Source organism: Erythrolamprus reginae, chromosome 3 (assembly GCF_031021105.1).
Source record: "Erythrolamprus reginae isolate rEryReg1 chromosome 3, rEryReg1.hap1, whole genome shotgun sequence".
Taxonomy (NCBI): domain Eukaryota; kingdom Metazoa; phylum Chordata; class Lepidosauria; order Squamata; family Dipsadidae; genus Erythrolamprus; species Erythrolamprus reginae.
In genome coordinates, this window is record NC_091952.1 from 124,780,577 (window position 1) to 124,799,430 (window position 18,854).

Genomic DNA, 18,854 nt, shown 5'->3' on the forward strand with positions numbered 1-18,854 from the left:
CACACAATGTGATGTTGTCATGTGACATATCACAACTTTCCCCCCCTTTACTAAACCGGGAGGAGGGGCGGTGTATGATACATCCAGGACATGGGCCATGATTTTTACATCCCTGTGCTAAATAATAGGAATAAATTTAAGCAAATTTAAATTTAAGAAATTTACTTCCTTAAAACCACAAAACCCAGTTTCTTTTATTTATTTGTTTGTTTGTTTGTTTGTTTGTTTGTTTGTTCGTTCATTCATTCATTCATTCATTCAGTCATTCATTCATTCATTTATTAGATTTGTATGCCGCTCCTCTCCGAAGACTCGGAACGGCTCACAACAATAAAGCACAGTACAAATCCAATTATTAAAAACAATTTAAAATCCTTAATATAAAAACAATCATACATCCCAGACATACCATGCATAAAATGGAACGGCCCAAGGGGAATCAATTTCCCCCATGCCTGACGGCAGAGGTGGATTTTAAGGAGTTTGTGAAAGGCAAGGAGGGTGGGGGCAATCCTTATCTCTGGGGGGAGTTGATTCCAGAGGGTCGGGGCCGCCACAGAGAAGGCTTTTCCCCTGGGTCCCGCCAGACGACATTGTTTCGTCGACGGGACCCGGAGAAGGCCAACTCTGTGGGACCTAATTGGTCACTGGGATTTGTGCGGCAGAAGGTGGTCCTGGCATATTCTGGTCCAATGCCATGAAAGGCTTTATAGGTCATAACTAACACTTTGAATTGTAACCGGAAAGTGATAGGCAACCAATGCAGACTGCGGAGTGTTGGTGTGACATGGGTTTATATGTTTTAGTTCCATTACAACCAAACAACATCATATGACTTAGAAACATAGAAACATAGAAACATAGAAACATAGAAACATAGAAGTCTGACGGCAGAAAAAGACCTCATGGTCCATCTAGTCTGCCCTTATACTTTTTTCTGTATTTTATCTTAGGATGGATATATGTTTATCCCAGGCATGTTTAAATTCAGTTACTGTGGATTTATCTACCACATCTGCTGGAAGTTTGTTCCAAGGATCTACTACTCTTTCAGTAAAATAATATTTTCTCATGTTGCTTTTGATCTTTCCCCCAACTAACTTCAGATTGTGTCCCCTTGTTCTTGTGTTCACTTTCCTATTAAAAACACTTCCCTCCTGGACCTTATTTAACCCTTTAATATATTTAAATGTTTCGATCATGTCCCCCCTTTTCCTTCTGTCCTCCAGACTATACAGATTGAGTTCATTAAGTCTTTCCTGATACGTTTTATGCTTAAGACCTTCCACCATTCTTGTAGCCCGTCTTTGGACCCGTTCAATTTTGTCAATATCTTTTTGTAGGTGAGGTCTCCAGAACTGAACACAGTATTCCAAATGTGGTCTCACCAGCATTCTATATAGTGGGATCATAATCTCCCTCTTCCTGCTTGTTATACCTCTAGCTATGCAGCCAAGCACCCTACTTGCTTTCCCTACCGCCTGACTGCACTGTTCACCCATTTTGAGACTGTCAGAAATCACTACCCCTAAATCCTTTTCTTTTGAAGTATTTGCCAACACTGAACTGCCAATACAATACTCAGATTGAGGATTCCTTTTCCCCAAGTGCATTATTTTACATTTGGAAACATTAAACTGCAGTTTCCATTGCTTAGACCATTTATCTAGTAAAGCTAAATCATTTACCATATTACAGACGCCTCCAGGAATATCAACCCTATTGCACACTTTAGAGTCATCGGCAAATAGGCAAACCTTCCCTACCAAACCTTCCCCTATGTCACTCACAAATATATTAAAAAGAATAGGACCCAGAACAGATCCTTGTGGCACACCGCTTGTAACCTGACTCTGCTCGGAATACTCGCCATTAACAATAACTCTCTGATGTCTACGCTTCAGCCAGCTGCAAATCCATTGAACTATCCAGGGATTAAGTCCAATCTTCACTAATTTATCTATCAGCTCTTTATGTGGAACCGTATCAAAGGCTTTGCTGAAGTCCAGGTAGGCAATATCCACGGCACCACCTTCATCCAACACCTTTGTGACATAGTCAAAGAAATCAATGAGATTAGTCTGACATGATTTGCCTTCAGTAAAGCCATGCTGATTTGGGTCTAATAAGTTATTGTTTTTTAGGTGCTGATTTATCCTCTTTTTGAGTAGAGTCTCCATCATTTTAACTACAACTGATGTCAAGCTAACTGGCCTGTAGTTACCAGCTTCTTCTCTACTGCCCTTCTTGTGAATAGGCACAACACTGGCCATTCTCCAATCCTCAGGAACTTCTCCTGTTAACAAGGATTGGTTAAACAAATCAGTCAGGGGGGTAGCAATGACAGATCTGAGTTCTTTAAGAACTCTGGAGTGGATGCCATCTGGACCCATTGCCTTATTTATCTTTAATCGTTCAAGTTCTTCTAAGACATTGGCTTCTAAGATCACTGGAGCTGAATCCGTACAGCTGGAAGCAATGCTATATCCCTCTATAGTATTATTTTGTAAGGTGTCTTTTGAGAAAACTGAACAGAAGTAGCTATTGAAATGGTCAGCGATCTCCTTATTCCCATTAATGCATGTATTATTCCCGGTACTAAGCTTCGTGATGCCGCAGTTTTTCTTCTTCTTATCATTAATATATCTGAAGAAGGTTTTATCCCCCTTCTTTACAGATTTGGCAATTTCTTCCTCTTTTGAGGCTTTAGCAGCATATATTATCTGTTTCGCCTCCTTCTGTCTCATTTTATATACCTCCCTATCAGCTATACTTCCAGACTCTTTATACCTCCTATAGGCAGCCTTTTTTTCATTGACTATAGCCCTTACATCATTGCTAAACCATAGCGGTTTCTTCTTCCTTTTACCTTTAGTTATTTGTCTTACATACAGTCCAGTGGCTTTTAAGATGGCCCTTTTTAATACAGTCCACTGGATGCTCGCTCCTGCCATTTTATCCCTCCCCTTTAATTCATTATCTAAATATTCTCCCATTGCATTAAAATTTGTTTTTCTGAAATCCAATACTTTGGTTGCATTATAGGATTGCTCACAATGAGTTTTTACATCAAACCACAAAGATAGATGGTCACTGCAACCTAAATTTTCTCCCACCTTGACATCTGAAACCCAATTCCCATTCGTAAAAACTAAATCTAGAATATTCTCCCCTCTAGTTGGTGTCTTAACCAGCTGTGCCAGAGCTGCTCCTGTAAATGCCTCTACTATATTCTTACTTTTGCATGTAAGGGCACTGGGGATATTCCAGTCAACATCAGGCATGTTGAAATCACCCATAACCACAATATCTCCCTTTACTGCCATTTGGGTAATTTCATCCACCATCTTGTTGTCATATTCCTCAGATTGCCCTGGAGGCCTATAGATCACCCCAATTCTAATGACAGAACCTTCTTTATTTTGCATGCAAATCCAGAGAGTCTCTAGATCTTGACACGTATTTTGAATTAGTGTTGTTTTTAGATTTTCTTTAATATAAATGGCTACTCCACCTCCCCTTCTCTCTATTCTATCCTTCCTATACAGTGTATATCCTGGTATGGATATTTCCCATTCATTAGAATCCTTAAACCATGTCTCAGTTATGGCAACCAGGTCCAAATTATCTCTATATATTATGGCCATTAATTCACAGAGCTTGTTGCTCAAGCTTCGAGCATTTGTGCACATTACCCGAAGAACATTATTTTCGTTATTAGTTTGCCCCTTATCATCAACAACTACATCTATATTATTTGCAGCTCCCTTTTCATAAGCTTCCAAAAACTGCTTTATCCTCATTGGTCGGGGACAGAAATCACCCACATCAGTTACATCTCTGTCCAAGCAAAAGATCCAAAAAACCAATTGTTGATCTAGAAATAAAATAACCAAGTTGTTAATAGGAGATTGACTCAATTATTACACCAAGTGCACCGTTATCTTCCATCCTTTACTTATCCTCAGTACAAAGTATTGTAGGTAATCTTTGAAGAAATAGTTTAGAACCTGGCTGTTGTTACAATTTAGTATCTGAGCCTGAATTGAAGAGTCATATCATGGATCCCTTCTGTTAAAAACTGCTATCTGGCATGGCCCAGAAGAGATCTTTTCCTCTGAGGCATCTATTCTTTGAAGTATCACCATATGAAAAAATAGATTAGGCCCAACCTGGTGGCCTTCAGCCATCTTTGAAGACCCTGTTAATGCCATTGGAAATGTGACAGAGCCCTAGGGATGATTGCGTTGATGGCTTCGATTGAAACATTAGAAACATAGAAGATTGATGGCAGAAAAAGACATCATGGTCCATCTAGTCTGCCCTTATGCTACTTTCTGTATTTTATCTTAGGATGGATATATGTTTATCCCAGGCATGTTCAAATTCAGTTACTGTGGATTTACCAACCACGTCTGCTGAAAGTTTGTTCCAAGGAAGTTTGTAGGAAGAGGAGGAAGTTTGTTTCTACTCTTTCAGTAAAATAATATTTTCTCATGTTCCTTTTGATCTTTCCCCCAACTAACTTCAGATTGTGTCCCCTTGTTCTTGTATTCACTTTCCTAATAAACCACTTCCCTCCTGAACCTTATTTAACCCTTTAACATATTTAAATGTTTCGATCATGTCCCCCCTTTTCCTTCTGTCCTCCAGACTATACAGATTGAGTTCATGAAGTCTTTCCTGATACGTTTTATGCTTAAGACCTTCCACCATTCTTGTAGCCCATCTTTGGACCTGTTCAATTTTGTCAATATCTTTTTGTAGGTGAGATTGATTTATTGTAAGTTAATTTTAAATTTTTAACTATTCATCACCAAGAAGATAGATGATCAATACAAACTTTTGACATTTATGCATACATTTGTAATATGAGAATACACAATACAACGTAAACTTCTGCTCCATGATCTTCTGAAACTGGGGGTGGAGGGGGGTGGGAGAAATGTTTTCAGATTTAAAATGGGTTCCAACTTGTGGTGAAAACTTTCAGAACAATAAATCATGTGCTTTCCTTGTACGGTATCTTGCAGATGCAGTAAGACAAGACCACACCACCAGATTTGTCCTCCCACAACAGCAAAGTTATTGGACAACTCAAAGTTGCTGTTTTTGTTATTACGTGTCAGATTCTGAGCATCTATGTTGGTGGAGTCTAGATTTTCAGTGATTGTGGTCAGTCTGAGGAAACTGTGATGCGATAAGATAGCATTTGTGAGGTCAGGTGGTTAGCAAATACCCAATCTAACATAGCAGCTTTGTGGACCCTCGGTTTGAAAGTAACTTTATTCACACTGATATGTTGAAGGGTGTGTGCATTTTAGAAAAATAGAACTGCTGTTTATGCCAGATAGCTATTAAGGTTGAGGGCCTTAATACCATTTTGTGTGTGTGTGTGTGTGTGTGTGTGTGAGTGAGAGAGAGAGAGACAGAGAGAGAGAGAGAGAGAAGGAGAGAAACTCCCTTGTGCCATTTTTGGGAGCTCAGATTCCGTTCAAAAGATGCATTTCAAGAGAGAAGGGAATGAGATCACAGCACCCAGCCTGCGACTTGTAACAGCTACATTCTATTTCTAGGATCGCATGGCTGCTACAGAGAGACTTTCATTGTAACAGGATGATGCTGGAAACAGATGTAGCTCCTTTAATAAATCACAGACAGGAACTGAGTTTGTGGTATTGTGCATTTTGAAGCACCCAAATTGAATCCAAAAAACCATGTTGTTTTTTAATTTACCTCAGAATTATCTGAAAGAAGGTGTAACCTACAAATTCAATATTTATTTGTTTGTTTGTTTATTCGACTTCTATGCCGTCCAATCCCGAAGAACTCAGGGATTCCTCAAATTTAATATTTACATGTTACATTCTGTGTTTAAGATAATTGACAAAACGTTTAATGTAATTCATATCCAGCTAGATAGTTCCTTTTCCACCCATCTACCATCACGGTAGAAACTACAGTTCTACAGGTAGTCCTCAACTTAGGACCACAGTTGGGCCTGGGATCTTCAGTTGTTGAGCAAAATGGTCAACAAGTAAGATGTCATGTGACCAGGGACTACCTATATTTCCATTGGTTTCTTATTGTTAAACTGCCCGGTTGACTTAGTCTAATGGAAGCTGTTTTTTAATTTTTCTTTGTAATTTTTTTTTTTTTGAGAGTGAAGAATTATTTTAATGTCAATATTTACTACTTGCACTATTTTTTTTTAATAAAGTTTTTATTTACAAGGATAAATACAATGAATACATTTAAGTACAAATAACAGTGTAAACATATTGAGATACAGAAGGAAAAAAAGAAACGAGTAATTAAGAAACAAAGATTGTGTGTCAAATTATGGCCTAGACAATATGCATTTAACATTAAACAAAAGACAAAACAAAGCAAACAAACAAACAAAAAAGAAAAATAAAAAAGAAAGAAAAGAAAGAAGAAAAGAAAAAAAGAAAGAAAGGAAGAGGCGGGCGGGTGTACGGTAGATCTGTATTGGAATTATGAACTAGAAATATTCTCAGTAGCTCATTACATTATATCTAATATTTTGAATTATACATGAATAAGAGAAAGTGTTGAATATAGCAAGGTAAAGAGATTTGAAGAAAGCCAATCTAATTTTAGGATAGTTTTTACTGATTATTATCCACCCCAGTTCCATGGTATAAAGGGGAAAATCATATAAATTGAATTTAAATAAATTGTTGATAATGTTGTTGATAATGTTGTTAAACAATGTGAAATGCAGAGGACTAATTTTCTTGGAAATTTAACTCTGATAAGGAACAGAGGATCGAGTTTGTGAAACGTATATGTCAATAAATACATTTTAATAGAAAAATTTAATAATGCTGACAATGGTAGGTGAAGGGGGATTTTATAATCCAGCTTGATTTTATAAGAAACAAAATTTCCTTTTTCAATCTGACTTAATGAGACCGTAATTGATTATCTTAAGCAATCTTTCACGTTATACCTCTTTATTAGGTTATTTATCACAATGTCCTTATTTTCTTTACAATTTATGATGGCTGCCGAGGATTATCATTCTATGTTGAATCCTGTCTGGACCAGGAGTCACTGCTCACAGTCACTCATGCCCTCATCACCTCGAGGTTCGACTATTGTAACGCTCTCTACATGGGGTTACCTTTGAAAAGTGTTCGGAAACGTCAGATCATGCAGAATGCAGCTGCGAGAGCAATCATGGGCTTCCCTAAGTATGCCCATGTTACTCCAACACTCCGCAGTCTGCATTGGTTGCTGATCAGTTTCCGGTCACAATTCAAAGTGTTGGCTATGACCTATAAAGCCCTTCATGGCACTGGACCAGGATATCTGCGAGACCGCCTTCTGCCACACGAATCCCAGCGGCTGGTTAGGTCCCACAGAGTTGGTCTTCTCTGGGTCCCGTCAACTAAACAATGTCGTCTGGTGGGATCCAGGGGAAGAGCCTTCTCTGTGGTGGCTCCAACCCTCTGGAATCATCTCCCCCCAGAGATAAGGACTGCCCCCACCCTCCTTGCTTTTCGTAAACTCCTTAAAACCCACCTCTGTCATCAGGCATGGGGGAAACTGAGACATCCCCCCCTTGCCTATGTAATTTTGTGCATGATATGACTGTGTGTATGTATTTTATCTATTGGGGTTTTTTTTTCTTTTTAGACTTTTTAATGTAAAACTGTTATTCTAGATTTTAATTATTAGATTTGTTACCATGTATTGTTTTTATCACTGTTGTGAGCCGCCCCAAGTCTACGGAGAGGGGCGGCATACACATCTAATAAATAATAATAAAATAATATGCATCCTACTCAGGCGTGCGTTGCAACTTACCTCTGCTACCGGTGTGGATGCGCGGCAGCTCCAGGTGACCGGTGAGTGCGTCCGGTTGGTGCACATGCGCCTTGGAGCAAGATTTGGCTTCTGCGTATGCACAAGAAGCAAATCTCACAAGAAGACGCATGGGTGCATGAGATTACGGTGATTTTTTGGCTTCCACACATGTGGAGAAGCAAAATTTTGCGTGCCCGTGCATCCTCTCACAAGGTTTTGCTTCCTGCAAATGTGCAGAACAAAATCTTGCTCCGACGCGCATGCCCACCTGTCACCTGGAGCTGCCCGCACAGCTCCATTTTCGCTACCAGAGCACCGTCCCACCCCCACCCACCTGTCCAGATAGGAACCCAATACTGATGCTACTAGCAGCATAAGTCTTTCAAACCTGCAGATTGGTGGCCCAGCTGTGGTGGGGGAGAGGAACTGGGCTGTGTGAGCAGCATGTTGAAGTGCACCCGCAGCTCCATTTGTGCAAGTTAAGTTGTGCACATGCGCCCCGGCCTGCTGGCTGCAAATAAGCCCCAGCCCCAGTAGTGGGTCGCAGCCCAGGGATTGGAGACTGTGCTAAATAATACGGCACTAGGATCTGTTTTGCAATAAGCAAAGCTACTTATAGAATTGAGTTTGAAACATGTTCTTCTGATTGCACACTATCATTTCAATCACATACTTTCTATTAAGTTTTCAAAACGTTTGATTACATGGCATTAGCACAGTGATCAGAAAGTCATGACCCTGCCTGATCAAGTTATTGGTTTCCTGTTCTGACTTACTCTTTTGCTCTCCATGTATCACAAGTTTTAATCTTTGTCAAGCTAGCACTACAACATCTTAGTGTTAAAAATCTTTTTTTCCGGTTTGCTGTTTAGTTTTTAGATAAGTGATAAAGCTGCTAGAAACCTACTCCCATGATGGTTTTTAAAAATAAAATAAAATTATCCAGATGTTTAGAATATAAATATATACTCCGAATTAAGATATGCATAACTTTAACTTTTAGTCTAGTTACACTTTTGGTATTTCTGTAAAAGTGAAGTGTCATAACATGCTCAGCTGTAACAAAACTGCATCATCATAATATGTGGACATTTGAACCATTTACAAATATTCAGGTTTTGTTTTATAGTACTTACCTGAAAGGAAAGCATTTTCCTCCACCTCCCAAAAATTAATATAATCCTCCTTCCCTCCCATCCATACTTACCCACATCTTATGTATATTATCATATTGTCGGGAAATTTAAATTGACTGTTCCCTTTTAAAGGTAAATTATTTGGGAAGAAAGATGTTCTTTATTTCAGATAAATGCAGTAATCTGAATGGCTCACATTAATAGCAGCTTTTGCCTGGAATAATATGTATGAATGGATTCTGAATCTCATTTGTATAACATGCCGTGAGAGTTAATCATTACTAAACGTATTTGTTACCTCTTCTTAGATCATGGGGTATAATAGTTTGCCTTTCAAGATATGGCGTGGGCTAAAGGAAACTAAACTGACTATTACACAATCCAGTTATCCAGGCCTGTACAAGTAGTCCTCGACTTACAACAGTTCTTTTAATGACTTTTCAAAGTTACAACAACACTGGGGGGGGGGGAATGACTTATGACCATTTTTCACACTTATGATCATTGCAGCATCCCCATGGTCCCAAGATCATGTGATCTCTTTTGAGACCTTCTGACAAGCAATGGGGAAGCCAGGCTCACTTAATAACTGTGTTACTAATTTAAGAAGTGCAGTGATTCACTTAACAAATGTGGCGAGAAAAGTCGTAATAATGGGACAAATTTCTCAGTTTTTGGACTCATTTGTGGTGGTAAGTCAAGGACTCCGTGTATGTGAAAAGTTTTTTTAACGAAATAGCACAATGACCTATGATGATGCAGTTTAAATAATATAATCTTTCTCTAACAATTATGTCCTACCCTGGAAAATACAGGTAGTTCTTGCTTACTGACTGCTCATTTAGCGACCACTTGAAATTATGACAGCATTGAATAATGAAACATAGGAGTATTCCTTGAAGTTGTAGCCATTTCAGTATCCTCATTGCAGGGGTGGGCTACTGCCTGAATGGGGGGGAACGCAGTGGGGTAGCGAAAATGGAGCTCCACTCCAGAGCACCCAATTTGCACTGAAAGATGTTAAAAGAAAATGCAGGGCATCCTGCATACACCATGCCCACAGTGTGGTAGTAAAAAATTTGGTAGCCCTTCACTGCCTCATTATCATGTGATTCAGGTGTGTGGCAACCAGCATGCTTAGGATGGTTGCAGTTCGTGTTCACATGATCTCCATTTGCAACCGATAAATGCGATGCATGGTGTGATTGAATTGATTGACTGATATTGGGTTTTTAGCTGTGGTTTTCAACTTATTAGATTTGTTTTGTAGGCTTTGTTTTACATTGTATCCTGTGAGCCGCCCCGAGTTTTCGGAGAAGGGCAGTGTACAAATCTAACAAACAAATAAAGAAACAAACAAACAAATAAATGAATAAATTTTAAAAATTGAAGCATGCATACCTGAAATTCCAGTCACGCAAAGCAGAGACCGTTTGAATGTGAAGCTCCATTCAGATGCTTGTGCGAGAGGAGATTCATTCGTGCACACTTACAGCCACTCATGTGAATGGACCTTCATGCGTGCGCCCTTCTCAACCTGTGGTCCAGTTGTGAATCACAGCCCGGGGGTTGGGGACCAGCGAAGGACTGCCGTCTTCGGTGCTATCAGTGCGCCCTCCGAGGCTGTTGCCAGTGTCCATGCGTCCGACACGCACGTGTGCACCTGTTGACCTGAGATTTGGCTTTGCATATGCACAGCAAATGAAATCACATGGGAAACTGTGCAAAAGTGAGATTTCGGCAATTTTCATTGATATTTTTGCTTCCGCGCATGCGCAGCAGCAAAAAAATGGGTGAAATTTGCTGAAATCTCACTTGCACGAGCATCTTCACATGAGACTTCGCTTGCTGTGCATGCGCAGAAGCCAAATCTTGCGTGGGGGCATGTGTGTGCCCACCGGGAATGTACAGCTGTGTGCGCATCCCAAAAATCGATACCGGAACATAGCCCCGGCAGTTCCAGTAGTGGCCCATCACTGTTGGGAACCCCTGGTATGGACCAACAGTCAGAGGGCTCACCACAAGATATTATACTTATGACTCTTTTATTATTTGGTCCAGCTTGCTTTTAGGCCCAATTCAACATTTTTGTTCTTTTGATACACACCTGGACAAGGATTATTGAGATAATCACAGTAGATATTGTAAGAGGACACAGCGTTAGGCTAATTATGGTAGCCAACAGCTAACAGAAGGAATCCGTTAGCACCTTTTCAGATTCACAATTTCAGATTATTTGCCTCTAATAAAAGTTTGATTTGATTTGAGATTAACAATTTTAAAAAAGGCATGAACACCAGTTGAGGTGAATCATGTGGTTCACCAACACACATTGCCTTTTAATAAAGTTTGTTAGTGTAAAAGGGGCTAAAAGGCTCCTTCTGATTAATAAGGTTTTTTTGTACTTCTGATGCTGACTGAGGTAGGGCTGCTGTTTTATCTCTTGGTAATGCTTCCTAATTATGTTGCAACCAAGAGAAACAAACTATGGAAGTAAGCTTCACATGCAAACTGTAGTTAGAAAAAAAGATTACATAGATATACAACTTGCATATTGCATAGCTTTCACAGTGCAAATGAATAAAAGTATGTTTTGGGTTATACCATCTGTACTCAACACTTTCAAGCTGGAGGAGAAATATCAATGTTTCATAGAGAACTGAAAGATATAAGATACAATGGATCTCTAACTGAAATTTGCATTGCCTACATTTTAATTTTAGAGTAACTAAAGTGACTCAAGGCAACAGAAACTGTAATTAATTCCAGAGTGCATATTTTCTTATTTTGGACATAATAGAAGTTGGTGGAAACATTTCAAACAGTGCGTTAAATTCTAAACCTATAAAATCACGGATTTGAGACAATTCTTAGCACCATCACCAAGTTGCAATTCCAATTATGATAGAGGTAACCGTCCTTTGGTATATATTCTTAGACATTTCGGTATGGCAATATATTTTTTCTGTTGTTGTTTAAGCGAAAGAAAACTTCAAACTATGGAATTTTTGCAATTATGCTGTATTTTTTTTCTCAAAGTAACACATTGGCCATTGATAATATTTTTAGAGCATTTGAATCTTAAATAGTGCCTTGGTTTGTTGCATTTAAAATTTAGATTTAAATGATTTAATACTTCTAATTTTTTTCCTCTGCTATCTTTTTCTTCTTGCTTATGTTTGGGTGTAACAGTCAACTACAGGTAAGAAGAGCATGTTGTGAAAATGTTCAAGCAGTATGAATTTCTGTCTTTTTGGAGCATAGATATGTTGTGTTCTCAAGAAGATAACCATATTCAGTGTGGCAGATATGGGTGACTTCCATGTCCAACTATTAAGCCACAGTTAACATTTAAAAGATCCAAAGCTAATAGGACATGTTTTTAAAGACATCTTAATACTTGGCATTCAGTCAGCTTAAGAACGTGTCTCACACTTCATGTTTTATTTCTTGTTTCAGGATAATTTTCAGTCTGCAGTGCAGTAACTGAAACCAAGTAGCATGCAGCTGATACTGCTGTTTGTTTCAGATTCTCTATTGTATTATACCTTGAATGCAGAAAGACCAGTATTTAATTCTGCCAAAACTTGATAATTTGGCTTTAAGAAAAATATCCGCAGGAGAAAAAGTCAAAAGCCTTTTTGAAATTATTTTCAATTTCTTTTCAATATTAAATGACACTGAGATACTTTGTAGGCTACTTAAGGATTCATTCATTCATTCATTCATTCATTTATTTATCTCCTATGCCGCCCAATCCTGAAGGACTCAGGGCGGCTTACAACAGTGATAAAAAATACAATAAAATAGATACAAAGATAAAAGAAGTTGAAAATTTCTAAACTAAAACATTATAAAACGAAACATGATTTTGCATGTGGAGTGGGTGTTTCCATGTTAAAAGTTTTTTTTTGGGGGGGGGGGAACTTCACAAAATTTAGTGGACACTAGTTGCCAAGTCAATTTGATAGTGCTTAAAGTAAAGATGGATAACACATGACTTTTCAGATCTTAGTTAATTGCAGTTTCCTGTTGGCTTTGAAGCTGTCAAAATTTCAGACTCATATGTGAAGTTCCTAAACTCAGTCTACCAAGTTCTAATTTGAATTTTTAAATGCTGCAATCTTGCTGGTAGAGATATCTAATTTGGTCAAGGCTCCTGGCATTTTCCAAATATTATTTCTCACAATAATGAGGTGACTTACTAAGACAAATGGGACATCTTGCTAAATATTTTATTCTGAGCATCCTTTAATTCTGGTCTTTTACATACAAAGTCTGTTGTAATTTCATGTTATGATTCTAACATCTGAAGCATGTTTTCATTGGTTCCTCACCATTTATGGTTCAACATCTTATTTAAAACCCTGTGCATGAAGTATTGAGTGTGTACTCTTTTCATTTTAGATCTAATTAGTTATTGGCATAGTTCATTTCCTAAAGACACTTGCACTGAAATACTTGTTAGAATCAAGCTAGCAAAATGGGCTAAAAATTTCTAGAACATAAGTTATTCTCATCTTCAACAAGCACTTTGTTTGAAATATTAGCTCTAGTAGCTACAAGCTGTAAATATTTTAAACATGCTCATTAATTAATAATAATAATGTTATATTAACTGAAATGTCTGGACTTTTAATAGTTTCTCAAGTGCATTTTGCATTTTGGAAAGGACAATGTACTTTTAAAATTCTAAATAATGTCAACAGAATTCCTTACAATAATGATCAAGCATAAGAATAATATTTTTTAAAGGTTTTATAAAGATGTGAAGAGGAAATATTTGCAGAACGTTGCAAAACATAACAAAACAGTTGTATAAAATACTCAGCCTGAGGTCCCAAGAAGTCACCAAAATTATTGTCAAATGGTAATTCTTAGTGTAACTAAATTTATTTTTAACTCAATTTAAATGTAAATGAAATTACAACTGGTTTTTACCCTGAATCTCCCAAATATTTTAGAGAATCGGGCTATGATGCACAAAAGCCAAAATGCAATCTTACATCCACAAAACTTTCTGGTCTTTTCTGTAATTTTTATGTATAGCTCAAGTCTGTTGATGGCTTTGTTCTCCAAGACTGTAAATGATTCACGTGTAAGTTGAATGATGATGTTGAAATTTATCTCAATAATGAACAATGTCAGAAAGTCCAATGCCCCAAATGTCTAATTAATCATGTTTATCATTGGAATGTTTTCTTCAAGACTGTCATTATGTAAAGTTATTCAGGACCAGTTTACAGTCATGTAATATTTTCATTTGTTTCAAATTCTTCTAAAACAGAATGAGCAATGACTTGCATATGCTGAAACTCTACTCTTGTAATTGCAGCCCATAATTCAACTGCAGATGGTCCACAAGTGGAAATGAAGAGGACAAGGACCTGTTCTCTAATTCTTCTTTCCCCCCCTCTCTTTTAACAGATTGCATGCTTAAAAAGTAAGAAAGCTTTTCCAGGCACAAACACTTTTGATGGGATTCATTTCGTGAACCATTTGATAGGAGATGATGAATCACTGCTTTCTTCAGATGAAGATTTTATATCCAATCACATTCAAGAACATGGGATCCATTTTCATTTGCACAGCAGAACCGGTCAGATGGAGCGAAATCCAACAGTGGCAGACAGTAGCGATAGCGATACTGAAAACACCGAATCACCGAGCACAAATACTGAGAAGGAAAACAATAAAAAAAGAATGGAGTCTTATTCTACTACGGTGTGATCACTGTGAAAAGTTTGGCTTTCAGTCTCAAAGAACTTCTTCCATAATTAAGAAAATTAGCATTAAGCACTCAAGTTGACTTGGTCCTTGCATCTTATCTGATGCCACACCCTACTTCATCTGTGTTTGCCAAATCTTTCTTTTTGACGTTATTGCCATACAGTAGACTGAGAAGATAAAGGGTGGTTGACAACTCTAACAGTATTAATTACTATTCCTTGTATGTTTCTCATGCTAGATGTGCACTCATAACCGTTGCCTTCTCAAGAACCATAGCTGCTGATCATAAATATGGAAAATCATTGCTCTTCAGAAGGAACTATCTCGTGCAATAGTTTAATGCTCTGGGAACAACTATGTTCCATAAGCAATTTGCAATCAAGATGGATGTGTGCACGTTAGAAAATATCAGATATGGAATATCTGATTGTTTTGAGTGTCTTATTTTTAATTAACTTCAACTACTGGAGACTAACGGAGTTTCCAATTTAAAGCCTATATTTGTGCTATTTTATATAATTAAGGGTCATACTTCATTCTAAAGGATTGAAAACTTTTGTCAACATTTATGTGCATTTGTTTTTGACATGTTGCTAATGAATTTGATCAAATATATTAACTACAAATAATATCTATTTTGTATATATTTGTATAACTGTACTCCTACCTAAAATGTATATTGAATTTTGTATGAGATGTGTAAATGTTATATGAGTGTCTTAGCATTTTAAAAGAAAAATGAAATTATGTGTAAGCAAGTAAAATTGGGAGCGATGTATGGGAAAAAATAAGAAAAACACTAATTCGCGTTCTGAGACTTCGGTGTATCAGATGATCTACAGTTGATGTCCCATTTAATTATGTTTGAAATTATGCTATTCACTGAAATTTTAACTTTGTGTATATGTAACTATACAATAAAACCTTTTTCATGATTTAACGAATGCTTAAGTTTAACTCTTCCTCAAAAATGTTGATGATAAACTTGCTCAAGAGGAGTAAATAACTTTTTATAGTAAATAAAAATATAGAAAATACAGCCAGTGAGATGCCTATCCTATGAAGATAATACACATTTAGAAAGTATTCAACCCCCACTTCACTTTTGTCGATTTTGTTATGCTGCAGTCTGATTCTACAGTTCTACAGTTGTTGAAATTCTTTTTTTTTTGCCTTCATTAATACTCAGTACCCCATCATGACAAAGTGAAAACAGAATTTTAAAAATGTCTGTAAATTTATTTTAAAAATACTGAAATATCACATTGGCTTAAGTTTTCTGACTCTTTACTCAGTACTTTGTTGAAACACATTTGACAGCAATTTGACAGAGCCGGGGTGGCGCAGCAGGTAGAGTGCTGTACTGCAGGCCACTGAAGCTGACTGTAGATCTGAAAGTCAGCGGTTCAAATCTCATCACCGGCTCAAGGTTGACTTCCATCCTTCTGAGGTGAGTAAAATAAGGACCCGGATTGTGGGGGCATTGGCTCTGTTAAAAAGTGCTATTGCTAACATGTTGTAAGCCGCCCTGAGTCTAAGGAGAAGGGCGGCATTAAAAAAAATCGAATAAATAAATAAATAAATAAATTTCAGCTTCAAGTCTTTTTGCTTGTGACGAGCTTTGAACATCTTGATTGGGGATTTCCTGCCATTCTTCCTTGAAAGGGGCGGCATACAAATCTAATCTAATAAATAAATCTAATAAATAAAATCCTCTCAAGCTCAGTCAGGCTGGATGGTACCGTCGGTGGACAGCCATTTTCAGGTCCCTCCGGAGATGCTCCAATAGGGTTCAAAGTCAAGGCCTCTTGCTAGGCCACTCTAGGACATTCACAGAGTGGTCCCTAAGCAACTCCTGTGTTGTCTTGGCTGTGTGCTTAGAACATTGTCATATAAACGTTCGGCCCAGTCTACGGTTCTGAGCGCTATTTAACAAATTTCCGTTAAGGGTTTCCCTGTATTTTGCTCCATTCAGCTTTCCGTCAACTCTGATCAGTCTCCCAGTCCTGAAAATCACCCACATAGCATGATGCTGCCACCACCATGCTTCACTGTTGGGGTGGTATTAGGTAGGTGATGAGCAATGCCTGGTTTCCTCCAGACATGTTTAGAACCGAGGCCAAACAATTCAATCTTGATTTCGCCAGACCAGAGAATTTTGTTTCTCACCATCTTGAGAGTTTGGGTGCACCCTATCGCGTATGCGTAAATGGCTACACCCATAATTCAATGCCTGGGAAAGGCAAAAACGGTTTCCCCCATCCCCTAGAGGCCCTCTGGAGGCTGGAAAGGGCCTGTTTTTCAACTTCTGGTGGGCCCAGTAGACTTGTGTTTCACCCTCCCCAGGTTTCAAAGGCTTCCCTGGAACCAGGGGAAGGGTAAAAATGCCCTCCCCCATTCCCCCGAAGGCTCTCTGAAAGCCAAAAACATCCTCCAGGCCCTCTGTGTGAAGGAAAAATCAGCTGGTCGGCACATACATGTATGTTGGAGCTAAGCTAGGGCAATTGCCTGTGTGCCAGCAGATATGGCTCCGTGTGCCACCTGTGGCACCTGTGCAATAGTTTCGCCATTACTGACCTAAGGTCTCTGGAGCTCAGTCAGAGAGACTATCAGATTCTTGATCGCCTCTTACTAATGCTCTTCTCCCTCTTACTCAGTTTGACTGAGCAACTAGCTCTTATAAAAGTCATAGTTGTACCAAACTTCTTCCATTTGAGAATTATGGAGGCCACTGTTTTGTTTGTTTGTTTGTTTATTTGATTTTATTTATATGCCGCCCCTCTCCGTGGACTCGGGGCAGCTAACAACAGTGATAAAAACAATATGTAGCAATCCAATAATAAAATAACTAAAAACCCTTATTATAAAAACCAGACATACATACTGACATACCATGCATAAACTGTAGAGGCCCAGGGGGAAAGAACATCTCAGTTCCCCCATGCCTGACGGCAGAGGTGGGTTTTAAGGAGCTTACGAAAGGCGAGGAGGGTGGGGGCAATTCTGATCTCTGGAGGGAGTTGGTTCCAGAGGGCAGGGGCCGCCACAGAGAAGGCTCTTCCCCTGGGTCCCGCCAAACAACATTGTTTAGTTGACGGGACCCGGAGAAGGCCCACTCCGTGGGACCTAATCGATCGCTGGGATTCGTGCGGCAGAAGGTGGTCCCGGAGATATTCTGAGTTCTGCAGGCAGTTCTTTTAACCTCATGGCTTTTGCTCTGCTACAGTATGCATTGTCAGCTATAAGGTTTTCTGTGGAGATGTGCATGCCTTTCTAAATCATGTCTAATCAATTTAATTTAACCATAGGTGGGATCCAGTCATGGGGTAGAAACATGTCAGCAGCGATTAAGAAAAATACAGGTACCAGAGCTAAACTTCAAGTGTTGTTGCAAAGGGTCTGAATACATATGCCAATGTGATATTTCAGGTTTTTAAAATAAATTTACAGAAATTTCTAAAATTAGGTTTTCACTTTATCATGAGGGAAATGAGTGTAGATGAATGAGGGGAAAATGATTTTCAACAACTGTAGAATCAGGCTGCAGCATAACAAAATCAACAAAAGTGAAGGGGTCGGAATACTTTCTGAATGCACTGTATGTATTAACACAAAATAATAAGCAGATAGGACAGTGTTACTTACAATTTCTCAGGTGGGTTTGATAATCCATTTTTTCCTGCTGCTCATTATACCCTTTTCTCATTTCTTTGCTTTTTGGGAAAATAAACACTCCACAATCAGGAACAGTTACCGGAATAGGATGAATAAATAATAAATCTGATAAAAATAACATAAAGCATCATTAGAAACATATTGGTCATGACCTTTAAAGCCCTACATGGCATTGGACCAGAATACCTCCGGAACCGCCTGCTACCGCACGAATCCCAGAGGCCGATAAGGTCCCACAGAGTTGGCCTTCTCCGGGTCCCGTCGACTAAACAATGTCGTGTGGCGGGCCCCAGGGGAAGAGCCTTCTCTGTGGCGGCCCCGGCCCTCTGGAATCAACTCCCCCCGGAGATTAGAACTGCTCCCACCCTCCTTGTCTTTCGTAAACTACTTAAGACCCACTTATACCGCCAGGCATGGGGGATTTGAGACACCTTTCCCCCAGGCTTATTATAATTTATGTTTGGTATGTATGTGCCG

At 38.7% G+C, this 18,854-nt stretch overlaps 1 protein-coding gene across 4 annotated transcripts in view; it reads left to right on the plus strand.

The window, feature by feature from the left end:
- The window catches only part of EVI5 (ecotropic viral integration site 5), a 105,393-nt gene extending 89,751 nt beyond the window's left edge, over window positions 1-15,642 (plus strand). For all 4 annotated transcript variants that reach the window (XM_070746561.1, XM_070746564.1, XM_070746562.1 and 1 more), the window contains one exon: window positions 14,400-15,642. In XM_070746561.1, coding sequence (XP_070602662.1) covers window positions 14,400-14,702 — 303 coding nt within the window. In that variant the 3' untranslated portion in view covers window positions 14,703-15,642. The remainder of the gene's footprint in view (window positions 1-14,399) is intronic.
- Window positions 15,643-18,854: the final 3,212 nt, after the last annotated feature.